The sequence below is a fragment of the Lathyrus oleraceus genome, chromosome 4 (genome assembly GCF_024323335.1).
Source record: "Lathyrus oleraceus cultivar Zhongwan6 chromosome 4, CAAS_Psat_ZW6_1.0, whole genome shotgun sequence".
Lineage (NCBI taxonomy): Eukaryota > Viridiplantae > Streptophyta > Magnoliopsida > Fabales > Fabaceae > Lathyrus > Lathyrus oleraceus.
Genome location: NC_066582.1, coordinates 38,394,459 through 38,412,098, shown reverse-complemented (window position 1 = coordinate 38,412,098; position 17,640 = coordinate 38,394,459). Strand labels below are relative to the sequence as shown.

The 17,640-nt window shown below is 36.2% G+C and overlaps 1 protein-coding gene across 1 annotated transcript; it reads right to left on the bottom strand.

The window, feature by feature from the left end:
- Window positions 1-248: 248 nt before the first annotated feature.
- LOC127135882 (uncharacterized) lies at window positions 249-854 on the bottom strand. The gene has a single exon (XM_051062508.1). The coding sequence runs from the start codon at window positions 852-854 to the stop codon at window positions 249-251; it is 606 nt and encodes a 201-aa protein (XP_050918465.1).
- Between the last annotated feature and the right edge of the window lie 16,786 nt (window positions 855-17,640).

The following is a 17,640-nucleotide window of genomic DNA, read 5'->3' as shown; positions in this document are numbered from 1 at the left end:
GACCGGATTTTTCTCATTTGAAGGTGCTAAAATTTTGCATGCATATGGTGGCCCTTGCGTCAATTCAGCAAGGTAGATCTCATTATCGTCGAAGTCTGAGAGTCCATGACATGCACTTTCATCATCACTCTTGAAATCGACATAGGCTACCCTTTTACCTTTATTTTCCCTAGCATTCTCTTCTTTCAAACGTTTTAACTGTCGAACCCTGTCATCCAATTGGGCCATATCCCTTAGGTACCGAGTATCTAATTTATTTCTAATTGAATAGTCGAGGCCCCAGTGGCCATTTTGACCACTTCATGCTTTGGTATTTGCGTAAAATACCCAGCTTTGAGCAATCGAAACCTATTTAGATAGTCATCAATTGGCCCAGTGACCTTTCGCTTGATTCTAGCCAACTCCTTCAAACTTATCTTCGTTTTCCCCATGTAAAACTGTTCATGGAACATTGTTTCCAGTTGGTTCCAAGTGTGGATCGAACTTTGGGGCAAAGTAGTGAACCATGTGAAAGCATTCTTTGTGAGAGAACTTGGAATTTTTTTTATCCTAAGGCTTTCATGATTTGACATATCTCCAGCCTTGATTAAATATCTCGCCACTTGATCAACAGTAGACTCAGTAGTATCCCCAATAAACTTGGTGAATTTGGGGATTTTGGTTATAGGGGGTGCTTCTGCCTGTAAGATATACTCTGACAAAGGTGATGTATAATTTGGCCTTCTAAGGCCTAAATTTACCCCATTTCGAACTATAATTCTTTCGACTATAGCTGCTAGATTATTATCTGCTGCCATATCATCATGTCGAACTTGCCGTATAATATCATCAGCATTTTGGTTTCTATTCACCATTAATATCCTTGGTTCCCTGGGTATTTGTGGTTTGCTCCTAGGGGGTACTGCTACTCCCCATTAGTTTTGGGGGATCTGGTTAATCGTGAGGTCTTCTTCAAAAATGGCCTCTTGATTCTCTCTTACCCAATCTCTAGGAGGAGGTCGTTGGTGCTGAGGTACACCAAGGAACTCTGACATTCGAGCCACCTGTGCTGTCATCTGCTGATTCGACTAAGTCGTATTTTGAATCAGAGGATTCAACATAGTGGTCAAAGTCCGAGTCAGGATTTGAACCATTTCATGATTGCTTTCGTCCATCTGTTGCCTCCATGCTGCCGTAGAGTTATTGGTAAGAGTAGGTAATTGTGTTGGGTGTCTTAAACCTGAAGATTGGTTAGTTCGACCCATGTTAACCCCAGACCCTTGCACTGGAAAATTTATGTTAACCACCGGTTCTGAAAAAGTAGAACCAATCTTCTGTAAATTGGCCATCACTAAAGTTGGCATTCCATACGGTTGTTCTCGACTACCAAATGGTATTGAGAAACCAGAGGATACCAACGGCCTATTTGGAATATCTCTAATTGGTAGGGGAGTATGAGGAGGTCCCATAGGCCCAATGTAGGTTAAAATTGGTTCAGTATGGGAAATCGAATGCGTAGGCGTCGAACTCACCATAGACGGAACTACTTCAGACACATGCGCCATGGTCGTGTTTGACCCTATCGAAGAAGAAGGGGATGTTATGTTACTGGTTGATGGATGTTGAGAGTTTTGGGTCTCTGGCGCATTTACATTCGCCATCCTCGTATGGGATTCTCTCCATGTTCGTTGTTCGTCGTTTATGGCTATTTTACCACTTCTTAATAACATACAACGAATATTTTCCCAGAAAAACTTAACAATCAAAACTACACACAATATGTAACGTTAGCACTAGTCCCACTGGGCGTGTCAATTTGTTTACCTTGAAAATCGGTAAATAACCGCTGATCTTCCAAATTTCTAAATTTGGTTACTTGCAGGATCGATCAGATTGATCCTAGGACATGTGCTAATTGTTTTTGAAAATGAATTTTGGTAGTAACGAATGCTCAATAATAAGCGTAAAATTAGAGTTTGAAAACTAATAAAAAGGGTGACATGAACGAGAGAAATTGTAAATGATTTGTAAATGACAAAGCAAATGTCGAAAGTAAGGGAATCTTAAGACTATAACGTAAATGTTGAAAGCAAGTAAAGAACAAGGGAATCTTAAAACTGTAAATGACAAAGTAAAAGGAAGGTGTTTGGAATGAAGAAGTAAGGAAGTATATTTCTGGAAAAAAATGTAAAGATAAATTTATATTGCTTTGAAATAACTAACAATGGTGTAACAAATGTACATTATGTGATTTACGATTCTTCTTCACACGAGTACTTGGTAAATTTACAGGTTTTTGTACATACTTTGACACCCCTTTTTTCTAATACTAAGACCCTATATTTATACTAAATTGAGATAACCGTTTCTGATGGTTCTTCAATTACGTCGAGACACATGGCGTCTTGCATGTGCGCATTCATCCACTATGCTCCACGTGTGCTCTCAACGGTTTCTGATGAGGGCGAAGTTCCCTTCCTTATCTGAATTTTGAATCTTTGAACGAAAACAGTTCTCAACTGTTTCTTTAAGAGATTCTTCTGGAGTCTCAGTTGTATGCTGATCCTTATTAACCTTGCTCATTCGAATAACCTCCAGCTAGTCGAATACCACTTCTTGGTCAGAAAAGTAGTTATACATACGATTTCCAATTTTGGTAATTCTTAATGGGTGTCGAAAATATGAGCTAACACATGGTATGCTAACTTCGTCAACTACTTAGCAGTTGGGGTGCTTCCACCAGACTTAACTTACCAACAAAAGAAGAAATTCTTCCATGATCTTAAACAGTATTATTGGGATGAGCCTCTGCTTTTCAAGAGAGGCGCCGATGGTATCTTCCATTGATGTGTCCCCGAAGATGAAGTAGAAAATATAATTTCTCACTGTCAATCTTCTCCCTATGAAGGACATGCAAGCACTTCAAAGACTTGCACCAAGATCTTGCAAGCTAGCCTCTTTTGGTCCACTCTGTGGAAAGATGTCCGCATCACGATCATAAATTGCGACCGGTTCCAACACACTGGAAACATCTCTAGACGCAACGAAATGCCACTTAAAGGAATTTTGGAAGTAAAAGTCTTTGACGTGTGGGGAATTGATTTCATGGGATCATTCCCATCTTCTTTTGGTAACAAGTACATACTCGTTGCTGTTGATTACGTATCGATATGGATTGAGGTTGTAGCCTCTCCAAAAAATGACGCGTGAGTGGTAATTAGGCTCTTTAAGCATATAATTTTTCCTAGATTCAGTGTGCCGAGACTTGTCATCAGTGATGGTGGCTCCCATTTCATTTCAAATATCTTTGAAAAGCTATTACTAAAATATGGAGTTCGACACCGCGTAGCAACACCCCATCACCCACAAACAAGTGGGCAAGTAGAGGTCTCGAATAGAGAAATTAAGCAAATCTTAGAAAAAACAGTTGCCACCTCTAGGAAAGATTGGTCTTCAAAGTTACACGAAGCTCTGTGGGCATATAGGACAACTTATAAGACCCCGATAGGAACCACACCATTTAAACTAGTTTATGGAAAATCATGTCATCTGCCGGTGGAATTAGAGCATAAAGCTTATTGGGCCGTTAAGACCCTTAATCTAAATTATACTACCACATGCGAGAAGAGAATATTAGATATCCATGAACTGGAAGAACTTAGATTAGACACATACGAGAACGCCCAAACTATAAAGAAAGAACAAAAAAATGGCATGACAAGCGTATATCGAGGAAAGAGTTTAATGAGGGTGACATAGTACTTATGTTTAATTCTTGACTTAAAATTTTTCTAGGCATACTTCGTTCTAGGTGGTCCAGTCCCTTTTGAAATTACCAAAGTTTTTCGAAATGGAGCGATAGAAATAAAGGGCAAATCTAGTGAACCATTTATCGTAAACGGGCAGCGCTTGAAACATTATCATAGCATTGACAACATAGATTTTTCCACTAATCTAAAGCTTGCAGAGCTGCCCGCTCATTCCCAAAATTAATCTTTAGTTAAATTTTATCGAGCTTACGACATTAAACAAAGCGCTTGGTGGGAGACAACCCACATCTTATTTTGAATTATTAATTCTATCTTCTCTATTATTGTTTATTACTATTTCTTATTTCTCATTTTTTTTCTCTTTGATAAAGTCACTCGGTACTTTTCTTTATTATTAACCATTACTGACTTAGCACTGTTGTCTACTTACTCCCAGGCTAACTTAAATTTTGATATCTACTAACTTTCACGATGCAACAAGTAGACTATATGGATATCATTTTCAAAGGCAGAGGTCAGAGGTCAGAGGAGACACTTTGAAGCTTTAACTTAGAGAGAGATGGCACTAACTATCTATCCCGATGGACGTACCATGACTAAGTTAAGTATCCGAGATAGTGTTATGTTTCTACTTAACCAAATTGGTTGGGATAATTTTGCCGTCAAAATAAGATTTAGTTCTTACCGTAGGCTAACCCTAGAATTCCTGAGCTCCCTTGTTTACTTGCCAAACCATGGTATTGGATTCAATAGAGGCCTTATCACCTTTAGGATATTTGGTATTGAGTATCGTTATAACCATAGAGAAATAACTAAACTCCTAGGATGGCTAAATGACCCTGATGTCTTTATCGTCACCCAAGAAGAACTACTCACAGACCTTGAACTAAACTACTTTTGGGGAAGCATTACCGAAAACAACCATCCTGAGCCAGATCTCATGCATTCTGAGAACATTCATAATCCCGCGATCCGTTATTTCCATAAGATCCTAGCTCACACCCTATTTGGAAAAGAAGAAAACATAACCTCTGCGTCCAAAGATGAGCTCTTCATAATGTATTGTGCATCACAAGCTCGTCCTGTTAATGCCACTACATTTATGATAGCCAACTTTGATCGTATGGCACAAGCAACCCATGGACCAATCCTAATAGGAGGCCTAGTAACCATTATTTTTGAATGCTATTGGGCTGAGACAACCAATCATTAGACTTAACCCTCTAAGTGGAATACGACCCATGCACATTCAGTTCTGTTTCAAACTAGTATTATTAGAAACCTGGGCCCGAATGTGTTTGGATTTCTTATCAACAACCAAGTTATGCACCTGTTTACCCTGCCAAACCATAAAACTAGTGTACATGACAGAAACAATTGGCTCTTTGATTTGGACGGACCACAAGATGCACCACCCTCTCCTCCAGAGACACCTCAAATCTATGACCACTTTGATGCCTATCTCTCTGGCGCTGACTCATGTGCCTCTGTTGTACCTGCTATGCAACCTATTGATCATGTTGTTGTCATCAACGCTATCCAAAGTGACATTGCTAACCTGAGAGGCGAATTAAGCACTCTGTGCGTGGACCTCCACAGATTTATGGACGTAGTGACAGAGAATTTGGATCACATTTATCAACATTTTTACTCTTTCACCCCTCCTACCGGCGGTCGACGTAATGGCTAATATATCTAAATTTTACCGCATGTCTGACATTAGTTTTAGATTTTTCCATGTTTTCTAATTAGGATTTTATTTTTATTTCTACAGTTTAGGAATTTTTAATTGTTTCAATTTTATCTAGCAAACTCATTCAACTATTATGTAATTCATTTCTATTTATCTCATTTTTTTCGATTTCATGTTTTAATTTAATTCTACCGTACCCTATTTAATTTTCACTTTTATGTTTTTTCTTTCTTTCACCTAACTATTCAATAACTACCAAATTATGGTCCAATGAATATACATGCAAGACCATGGTCAAAAGAAACTACATGGTCAAATACACTTAACACAGCATGTGGCGCCTGCCACACACACAGCTAGTGGCGCCCGCCACCTGCACCATTGTGGCTCCCACCTGCACCATTGTGGTGTCTACCACACATTTCATTATGTAGCACGCCTGCCACCAACACTCCTCACGTAACATAAGTCTGCACCATTAATCTTTGTCCCTTGCATACCAGACAAGTTTTTAAAAAAATTCAACCACCATTAATCTTCTTTGACCACTATATTTATCACTATTCATTACTATTTATTCCATTAAAAAATTTCCAACTACCATTTAACTCTATATAAACTCTTGCAACATAACCCCACAAAACACATCTTCATCTCACGATTCATAAATAAATTCTTATTCTTCTTACTACTCGGGTTGTGTGAATTCCGGTCATGGCACAAAGGCAAGGTTACAAAATTTTTTTTAGATAAGGCGAACCAGGTGAAATGCAGGAAGAAATCTACAGGGCTCTAAGCACAAGAGAAATAGAGTCAACAAGGTATGTTGATGAACCTTGTTTAATAGCCTTAGGAATTATTGATAGTGTTAATCATATGCTCAATACTTTAAGTTTATATTATTTCTTATCTTTTAAAGACCCTGTCTATGTCCAACTAACACTAGAATTCCTCAGTTCTCTTATTTTTAGCCCCACCCCAAACACAGGTTGTTCCAGTGGGACTGTTCAAATTCGTTTGTTTAATATAGAGTACGCTTTTAGTTTTGCCTAACTAGTGGGCTTGCTACAATTCCCCTACGGGGATGGCGTAGTATGTGAGGTCCCGGATACTGATGGTTGACGACATGCTTTTCAACCATTCTAGAGGCAATAACAGGTACGGCAACACACAGTTTTGAGGGGAACATAGCAACATTAATTTACAATCCGACCATACGTTATTTCAGCCAACTATTGGCTTGCACTATTTTTGGCCGATCCAATTCTAACAAGGTGAACGAGAAAGAATTGTTCTATCTGTTCGCCAAACTTATGCCACAAAAGGTCAATACCGTCCCTTTCATGTTTTCTCACATGCAAGCCATAGTCAACGCGAGAAGATGACCAATTGCTTTGGCGGTTTAATAACCTCAATAGCTTGAGTCCTAGGACTTGGAGAAAAATTCTCTTGCCTAACACCGCTCCCACCCCGTGCCATTGATATTGACATGACTAGGAGCATGAAATCGGTAAAAAGAAGGCAAGACGGTAAATTTCACCTAATGGTTGCCAATAATGTTTTCTCGGATTTCATTCTCCCTAACCCAAATCGCACAGATATGCACAATCCAGATAACTATTGCTATATTCATGATCCAGTGTCTAACCCAGTCTCCATGCACATTCTTGAGAATGTAGCTGTTGGCGGGGACATTGCTGAGAATTATGATCAGGAGCAGGTTTCTCCTGATACTGACACACACCCACACACCACAGATGTTTCTTCTGAAAATGTTGCAGGTACATCATCCAGACGTAGGCCCAGAAGAAGAAATGTGGCACCTGCCACTCTTGATGACATCTATGCTGAACTGATGCGACATAGCGAACTAGGCGCTCAGCGCGACCAACAGATCCAAAACATGGAGGCTCAGCAAACTGAGATGATGCAAATCCTTCGCCAGATACAACACGACCAACATGATTATGCTTTCAGAAATGAACATAACATGTCAGGTTTGATCGATGAGATGACAAATCTGACAATACGTGTGGAGGACCTCAAAGACCATGCCTCTTATGTGGGTACGCCACCTCACCATCCTGGAAATGGTAGACGTGGATGAACACGTGGCAGAGGCCACCAGTAGTAGATTTTCTAGGTTCTACCTTCCTTTCTTATCTTATATCGTTGCATTGGGGATAATGCTCGATTTAAGTATGGGGGAGGAAGCTTTACCGCTTTTATTTATCGCTTTCTAGGTAGATTTAACTATTTTCATTTCCTTTGTTAAATTGCTAAGTGTTAGTTGAGTCAAATATCATTGCACTGTCGAGTCTTTATGCGTGGTTTCCGTTATTTATTGATTCTCCCATTTTCTTAATCCATACTAAACTTTTGTGAAAATCTTGACTTAGAAATACAATACATCTTTTGAAAATTCTAAGCTATAGATAAAACTTAGGTTGAATTGTAGAGACTTGAAAAAAATTTACAAGATCGATATCATTTTAACACCTTATATCTCCCAAGTATAAGATCGATTTGAGTACTTGTCATACCATAGCCTTAAATTCTATCCTTTAATATTCCTTAAGTAGTTTATCTAGCAGTCAACACCATCCTAAACACATACTACACAAGAAGTCGATGCAAATAAGTGTATGATCTCAGGCTTAAAAGAGAAAAAGATTGACCAAATTAATGAAAAGTGTTGTTCCTTCTAAGTTAGGTGGCCCTCACCCGGTCATTTAACCCAACGGTACAACCCTCTTTAGTTATTATTTGAGCCAAAGTGCGAGAAAAATAAAATAAAATAATAATGAGATCATAGTCACTAACAAATTATCTTGCTATGAGTGTGAAAGGATAAGGGGCTTAATGTGATTGCACTAGAATGAAAAAAGGATAAAAAGAAGGATTGTAAGGTAGGCTTAGGCATGGTGACATGATTCAAATTGGTTTGTATAGGAGGGAGACTTATGACTGCATGATTGCGAGTTTGTGTTCCAACGATACCCTTAGTGTGGAAGTTAGTACCTAGTGATGCAATTTTAAACCGAAGTAGAGTTTGTAGCCTAGAACGAGTATTCAAATGCAACTGTGTTTTTCACGAGTCTTGATACTATATGCTGCAAAATTTTACAAAGTTCTTTTATTCATATGTGCAACATTTGCTTGAGGATAATCAAAGGTTTAAGTATGGGGGAGTTTGATAACGCGAAAATGTATCGTATATTTGACTTGACTTGCATTGCTTTTTACTTATTTTCCATAGCATTATGCCGTATTTTGTGTTTATTTCAGGTATTTACCAAATAAGAAGTGTCTGTAAGAGGAAAGCGGGAAAAGAGCAAAAAGGAAAGGAAAAGGGAAGATAATGAAGAAAATAGCAATGGGTGGCGCCCACCACCACATATCAAGGGTGTTGCCCACTACAAGCTAGTGTGGCGCCCACCACCACAAGCATGGGTGTGGCTCCCGCCATCAAGCAAGGTGTGGCGCCCACTACCTAGGGATGTGACACCCGCCACCAAACCATTTCCTACTTATTTTTTTCCATGCTCCATTTTTCTTGGTCAACCAACCGCCCTAAATGCACGTCCACTGTGAGATTTTCAAGGCAAGGATTGGGAGTATAAATCAGGGTTTCGGTCTTCAAGCCAAAGGACCGTCGCTTTTAGCCAGAATTTTATTGTTAGCATTTTTAGCAGATATTTACTTGTAAAGTGATAGATTCTCCACACCGGGGGACTATTGCGACTTTAGTTTTAGCAATTGAATTTGATTGTAACTGTGTACCCGATTTGTCAAGCGTGCCGACATTATTTGAATTCTAGAACCAACATTAATTCCAGTTTTTCGATCTATTCTCCAGGTTCCTTTTTAATTGTTATTTGAACTGCTTATGTATTGTCTTATGTTTAATTATCATAATAGCATGTTTGTTTTCAAACCCATGTCTGGCTAAACCATTCGATATCGGTATGTAAAGACCGTCAAAATGGCGGGATTTGTTAATAATTGTTATTGACCTTTATAAACTATTTTTCTGGTTATAGTTTCTTGTTCTAAAATTAAAATTGTTTTCATACGAGAGTACAAAGCAAGCAAGGGTTACGGTCAATAAAACGAGAGTTTGAGGTTTTAACCGGATAACTAAAACTAGACATTAATTCTAAACACAACGAGAGCGCTATAGGATTAATTAGAATTTATTGATTTCCAAAAATTACTTTTAATTCAAATGAGAGAGCGAGAGCGAAGCATTCTGATTTAAGAGTATAGTCAGAGTCAACAACACAAGAGTATGAGATAAAGTCTTTCAAATAAATAATTTCTACTGAAGAGTATTTTGACATTTAAGATTACACCAACTATTTATCAAATCCCCAAAGCTTGATTAGTTACATACCAATATCCCACTATTGAATATTTCTGTTAAAGTCCAATTTTCGTTAATATTTACTTCTCGTTATCCCTTAACCTCTAGAAAAAATCACAAGCCTTAGATTTATGTTGTAACATTAGATAACAATAAGTTTGATTATTAGTCTTTTGGGTTCGATAATATTTAAAACTACGCGATACGACTGTGCACTTGCAGTCACGAATCCTATAGACATACTAAGTCGTGATCATCCCTCAGCAAACTCATCCATTCCCAAAAAAAAACTAACATGATTTTACTATAAATACACCCTCAAATTTTACTCATGGACAAAAAAAACCTACCATTGCTGATCAAACCCCTAACCACAATAATCACCAAGGATCACTCCTGAGAACTCCTCAAACTCTTCATTGGAGTTTGAGAGAAGTAGAGCTAAGACCATCATTTCCAAAACCCTAAGCACTCACCCTTGCTGGACTCAGAGACGCGGAGAAGGAGAAGGAGGAGAGAAGAGTAAAGTGATTCATACATGGAATCGTGCCTCTTGCTGGAGACAGAGGATCGTCGGACTAGCTCCAGTCACATAAGACTTTGCTCATTTTTCTCAGATTCTTCATACCATGCTGCTCATTATGTCCCCTTGAAGGATAACCCTTTGGTGATTGTATGAAATAATGGTTGATTGTGATTTAATTTGGTTTTCTATTTTTTAGGGTTTTAGCTTTTAAACTCTGATATAGTGATTTTGAATGGTTATCTTTGAAATTCATTGTTGGATTCATGTTTGGCATTGTGTGTTTGGGTAGGGTAGTTGGTTTTGGAAAGACTTTAGGTAAGTGACAGCGGCGCCACAGTGGTGTTCTTGGGCACCGCCGTGGAGTTATTCTTACTCTGTCACGTTTAATCCACACTTCTGGGTTTTTGGGTGTTTAAATGTGTTTATGCGTTCAAAGAGGGAAGGAGAGAGAGCTTGAGATGAGAGAAAGAGGGGGAGAGAGATTTCCTTGGTAATGAATGGTCTAAGGAGGTTGAGGCCCCCAAAAGGGGGCTCCCTCATCTGGTGAGCCACCGATCACCTCCAATAGGGTGACACCTGTCAATGTAGTGGCTTGTTCCATTCCACTTGTCTGTGTTGACCAACCTGATTACAGACTAGTATTCCTACACGTGTTCCCATGGTTCTCTTGCGCATCCTTACTTTGTGACTTCTTAATGATATGTTAATTTTGATCATAAGGCCCAGGGTGAGTCGACTCACATTGACCCCCCTCTCCCTTGGGCTAACTTGGAGCGCCCCTTTGGTCCATGGAGTCTCTTGGTCCTGTTTCCAACTACACACCTCACTCTTCTTTTCCTTTTTTTGTTTTTGTTTTTAATTCATTTACTTTTTTTTTCTTATTATTAACTATTATTATAATCATTAATTAATTATAATTTAATTTTTATTAATTAATTAGGTTAGATAATTTTTAATTAGCTTGATTAAATAATGAAATTAATTTTTCATTACTTAATTAAAATAATTAAAACTAATAAACCTAAATATTTAATTTAGATACAATTTAATTAGTTAATTCACTCCTTTTGTTTAATTACCATGATTATCACCCTCATATATTCACGCAACCTTTTTTTTATCCTTGCTCATTTTAAATTATATTTGTTAATATTTGTTTAAATGGATAACTAAATAAATAAATGATAATATTGATATTAAGATGATTTTCTAAAATACTAAAACCCTTGGTCCCACGTCAGGTGGGCTTTTCAAAAAAACCTTGGTCCAATGTAAAGTGACTTCCTCAAACCCGATTAAAATTATTTTGATACGATTCAAATCCTTTCTCAAATAACGCAACATTAAAGCCTTTTTCTTAACAAAAACGAAAGAAGAAGACCCTTGGAGTCTCGCATTCCTTGAACCCTCGAATGATCGTTCATGAGGCATACGTCTTGGGTTAGCCTCTAATTCTTTCTTTCTTCCTAAAACACTTAACATAAACTTAGACAAAAAAAGGACCATTGGAGTCTAGCATTTCAATGAAACCTTTTAAAAATTGATTCTGAGACATACATCTCATTCTTATCGAGAGTTCGTTGTCCATCAAATAAATTTCATAAATACCTTGAATGAAAAGGTTAGTTGGAGTCTAGCATTATAATGAAATCATGAATAACCGATTTCGAGGCTCATGTCTCGTTCTCACCGTGCATTCGTCATTCACCCAAAAAACATTCAAACATATCAAACCTCTTTTTCTCACGCCCACGCGACCAAAAATCTTTTCAAAAAGGACATTGTCTAATCCGTTTTAATGCGTATACAAACTAGCGCTTAAGCCTTCCCGAAGAGCGTACAAGCTAACATTTAACAGTTAAAATATGATCTAAACACTTGTCCAATAAAACAAATCAATCTACAAAACATAGTTTTCTACCATAAACTACGAAGCTTTGAGTTCCTCATTGTACCCAAAGAGCAAGACCCACAATCTTGTCAAACACTATAATAAAAATATTTTTACGATCCCTTTTTCCTTTTTCACTTTTGATCATTCGAAGAAAACAATTAAATTAAGCTTACATTTAATCACAAGTTTAACTAAAAGGTTCCCGTTGAGTACAACGGGCGTTGGGGGTGCTAATACATTCCCCTTGCGTAATTGACTCTCGATCCCGAATATGATTGCGACGACCATCTTCATTTTGTTTTAATGGTTTTATCGTTATTTCCCATTTCCTTCATTGAAATAAATAAAGTTCGATGGAGATTCTGTTCGATATCAATTTCCGCGAGCGCATAATGCGACGGATCATATTTTTCGAGATGCGACATCGGGAAAAGGTTTGAATTTGCATTGATACGAAATTAAACGAAATTGAAAAGGTCACTTGGCGCTGGACCAATGTTTTGAAAAAGTCCACTTGACGTTGGACCAAGAGTTTTTAAACTTAGAAAATATATTCATCACCATTATAACCCTTCATTCAAATTAATTTTTAATTAAATGAATAAGCAAATAATAATGATAATAAATATAATCATTAGTGAGCAAGAATGACAAAGATGAGTGCATGAGTATGAAAGACATGATAATTGAACAATAGAATTAAACTAATTAACTAAACTTGATTTAAATTAATTACTTATGTTAATTTGAATTAATTATTTTAATTAATCAATTAAAGGATTAATTGAATTAATTAAAATTAATTAACCTAATTAATTAGTTAAATAAGTTTGAATTAATTAATTTTTATAATAATAATGAAAGATTAGTAGTAGAAGAAACAAAATAAGAGTAAAAAGTTAAAATAGGCTTAGCAATTAGTAAATATTTGGCCCAAAGGTCCTAATTAAAAAGTCATAAAAAAACAAATAAAAAAAAGCAATGCAGAAAACAAATACGGGTGCAATTAGGGAAAAGCCCAACATGAGGCCCAAAGAGCCAGTCCAAAGTCAGTCAAAAGGGAAGGGGAGTCAACGTTAGTTGACTCACTCTGGACCACAAGATCAAACGCAAGTGCCATCAGATGGCCACAAAAAGGAGATGCATGGTAATCAGTTTGGGGAACACGTGCAAGATTCTCAGTTAATGCCAATAATAATCAAATCCTAAAATCTACAACGCTCATGCCTAATGATCTAAGGACTCAAACCCATACCATGTGTCAACGTGAAAAAAAAGGGAGGAGAGAGATTAAGGGTTTAGACTTCCCACCAATTCCACACTCTCTCATGTATGTTTCTCTCTCATGCTTCTATCCTCTCAAACATGTGAAACACCACCCATCTCAAAAGAAACAAATCAAACACCACCTGGAAAGCAAAAACCTAACGAATATGGTGATGAACACTTTGAATGTGTTCATCCCATTTTCCAAAAAAAACGCTTCACACCCCAAATAAAAAATTTCTCAACATAACCCTGGCCTATAAACATTTCCTGATCACAAATTAATAATCAAAATCATCTAAAACCTACCAAACAGTTGTTGGAATATTTTTATATATGTTATTTTAATATCCCAATATATATATATATATATATATATATATATATAAAAGCTATTTTAGCAATTAAATGTCTTAAATAATTAAGTGATCAAATAGAGTTAACAGATTGATTATATTTCATTTATAAATTATTTAATTAATTAAATAATTGAGTATGTGCTCAAATATGAGTGGATGTCAGGATGACTCATTTGGAAATAATGGGAATTCTAATTGGCAATCACATTATATGTTATGGTCCCCAATATACCGTACATAAGGAGTACCGGTTAAGGAAGAACCACAAAAGCCATCAACTTCTGGTTTTTTTTCTAGGATTTCCGTCAAAGGCAATTTTCTCAATGGATCTAGGTATTCTATAATCAATTTATCGATCCTATAATTTTATACATGCTTGTATGACTATTTTGATTCTGCATAAAATATATGTCATAATATGTTATGCATGTATATGAAATTGATTTAATTCTAACAAATGGTATCAAATTCGGTTAATTGGTTTGCTTTAAGCCTGAATTAAAATGACTGGAATTATAATTTTCTGAATAAAATGAATCTAATTAAAATATGAATAGTATCGAACTCCCATAAAGTTGTTCTAATGCAGATGTCATAAAAGTGCCATAGCATATATGTAATTTGATTCTTTGATTATGCATATTGTTTTGTACTGTAACATTGCCGTAATATTGCACAAATATATAATATGATTATGTAATTTTTTCGTACTGCACTATCACCGTAACAGTGCCGTGTGATGCTATTGTGTGTTGAATTTGGATTTGGATTTTGTGCCACGTGAAGCAACTATTGCCATAATAGTAAACAATTTTGTTTTATGTTCATATATTTCAAGGGTTTCATAACAGTATATTTTTGAAAGCTACAAATTTACACCTATTTAGTAAGCACTTCATTCTTTTTTTAATTATTTCATACTTAACTATATCAAATTTTTAAATTATTTTATGGATCCAACTTTATTATTTTAACTGTGAGAAAATTTAAATGTTAATTTTATTTTATTAAGAAATTTATTTCTATGAGTGTTAATTTAATTTGAATTTTTTTAACATCCTTCGAGTACAATCAGTTTAGTATACCAGTATGTACATAATATAAATACAATTAGGTAAACATACAATTTTTTAACATTACATTTACATGTAATGTTTATGTGAATTTTAAAGACCTTTCTATTTAATTTATTAAATTAAAAATATATAGTGACTTTGATTGAATTAGTTGAAACAACAAGTTGCAAAAGTAACATCTGTTATTTGAATTTGATTCAATTAGAATTACAAAAGATGTAGTGTGTAATTTTTCATGCGAACTGTTATGGTCGGCCAAAAGGAAGAGACTGTTTGGCCAAAAATTTGCATACATGTGATGGTAAATATTTAGTAATTATCAAGTTTATCCATGTGGATAATGATTGATGTCAAAGACATCCATTATCTGACAGGACTTATTACTAATGTTTGATCATTACGTGAGAGTACCGTTTACAGTTAATTCTTGCAATCAAAGATTGAGAATTGATGGTGTTTTTTGGTATCTTGTTCAGGTCTTATTAAATTTACATATAAAGAGTATTGTGCATGTCTATATGGTTATTTAGCATGCCTACTAATATTATTGTATGTTTATTTTTCTTTTCAATGGTTCCAGTTGCCACTGGTACCACTCCAAATTTTGTTGCTCAGATTAACTCTATCCCTATGCTAAGAGGAATAAACTTTAAGTCTTGGAAATAATATGTGGAGATTGTTCTTGGATGCATGGCGTGAAAAGAAGGGTAATTTTCTCACTTTTGTTTGTTCTGAAATTAATTTAGTTTATGTGCCTAAGGATACTTGGTGGGTAGATTCTGGTGCTACTACTCCCATTAGTATGTCCATGCAGGGTTGCCTGTGGAGCCGTCCGCCAAATGATGCTGAAAGATTCATCTATATGGGCGATGGCAATAAAGTTACAATAAAGGCTATATGGACTTTTAGATTATTATTAAAGATCGGGTTTCATTTGGATTTGATTGAGACTTTTGTTGCACCGTCTATTAGATGAAATTTAATTTCTATTTCTATTTTGAACAAATCAGGTTATACTTGTTCGTTTGGAAATAATAAATTTAGCCTCTCATATGATTCAAATGTTGTTGGTTAGGATTGTTTGAATGATAATCTTTATATGCTTGATATTAAATGTTCTTATAACAAAATAGTGCAAATAGAGTCACATGGTACAAAACGAAAATTAAATGAGAATTTCGCCACTTTATGGCATAAGCGACTAAGACATATATCTAAACAAAGAATTCAGAGGCTTATGTTGGAAGGTGTTCTTAGATCCCTTGATTTGTCGGACTTTCAAGTATGCATTCAATGTATTAAGGGTAAGAAAACAAACAAGAGGAATTTCCATGCTGAAAGAGCTAAAGATGTCTTAGAACTAATTCATACCGATATATGTGGTCCTTTCCCCACAAGTTCTTGTAATGGACAACTGTATTTTATTACGTTCATAGATGATTACCCGAGGTATGGATACTTGTATTTGATTCATGAGAAATCTCAATCTTTGGACGTATTCAAGTCATTCAAAGCTGAAGTCGAACTTCAACTTGGAAATAAAATAAAAGCTATCAAATTCGACCATGGTGGTGATTACTATGGTCGATATGATGGACCAGGGGAACAACGTCCATGGCCCTTTGTGATTTTCCTCAATGAGTGTGGAATTGTTCCACAATACACAATGTCGGGAAAACCCAACATGAATGGAGTTGCAGCACGACGAAACCGGACTCTTAAGGACATGGTAAGGAGTATGATTAGTCATTCTTCACTTCCAGAGTCATTTTGGGGAGAAGCATTAAAGATTGCAGTTTATATCCTTAATAGAGTACCTAGTAAAGTAGTAGCTAAAACCCCTTATGAGCTCTGGACTGGGAAAAAGCCTAGCATTAGACACTTACACATTTGGGGATGTCCACCTGAAGTGAGGCCTTATATGCCTTATGAAGGTAAGCTGGATGCAAAGACAATTAGCTGTTATTTTATTGGATACACTGAACGCTCTTACGGGTACAAGTTTTACAATCCCATCATTAGAACAATTTTTGAAACGGGAAATGCAAGATTCCTTGAGGATGTAGAGTTTGGAGGGGAATGAGGCATAAGGAGTGTTGTCTTTGATGAAGAAACTGTTTCTCACAATGATCAAGTCTTTGTACCTATCTTTGTTCCAGAAATAGATCCTGAAATAAATAATGATGTTATTCCTAACATCCCTCAAGACCAAGACAATACTGAGTTTCTTTCCCAAGCACTACCTATAGTTCAAACTCAACAACCTCAAGAGCCACCATTAAGAAGATCCACAAAAGAGAGAAAGAGTGCAATTTCAGATGATTATGTTGTATTTCTTCAGGAACGTAAGGATGACATTGGTTTGACTGAGGAAGATCCTATCAACTTTAGTCAAGCTATGCGGAGTCCAATCTCTTTTAAGTGGGTTGATGCTATGAAGGATGCGATGAAGTCAATGGCTGACAATGATGTTTGGGATCTCATTAAATTACCTGAAGGAAAGAAACCCATTGTTTACAAATGGATATTTAAAACCAAAAGGGATTCAAAGGGTAGCATTGAGAGATATAAAGCTCATCTTGTCGCAAAAGGCTTTACTCAAAAGGAAGCAATTGATTATAAAGAGACTTTTTCTCCAATTTCTTCGAAAGACTCTCTTAGGATCATGATGGCATTAGTAGCTCATTTTGATTTAGAGTTGCATCAGATGG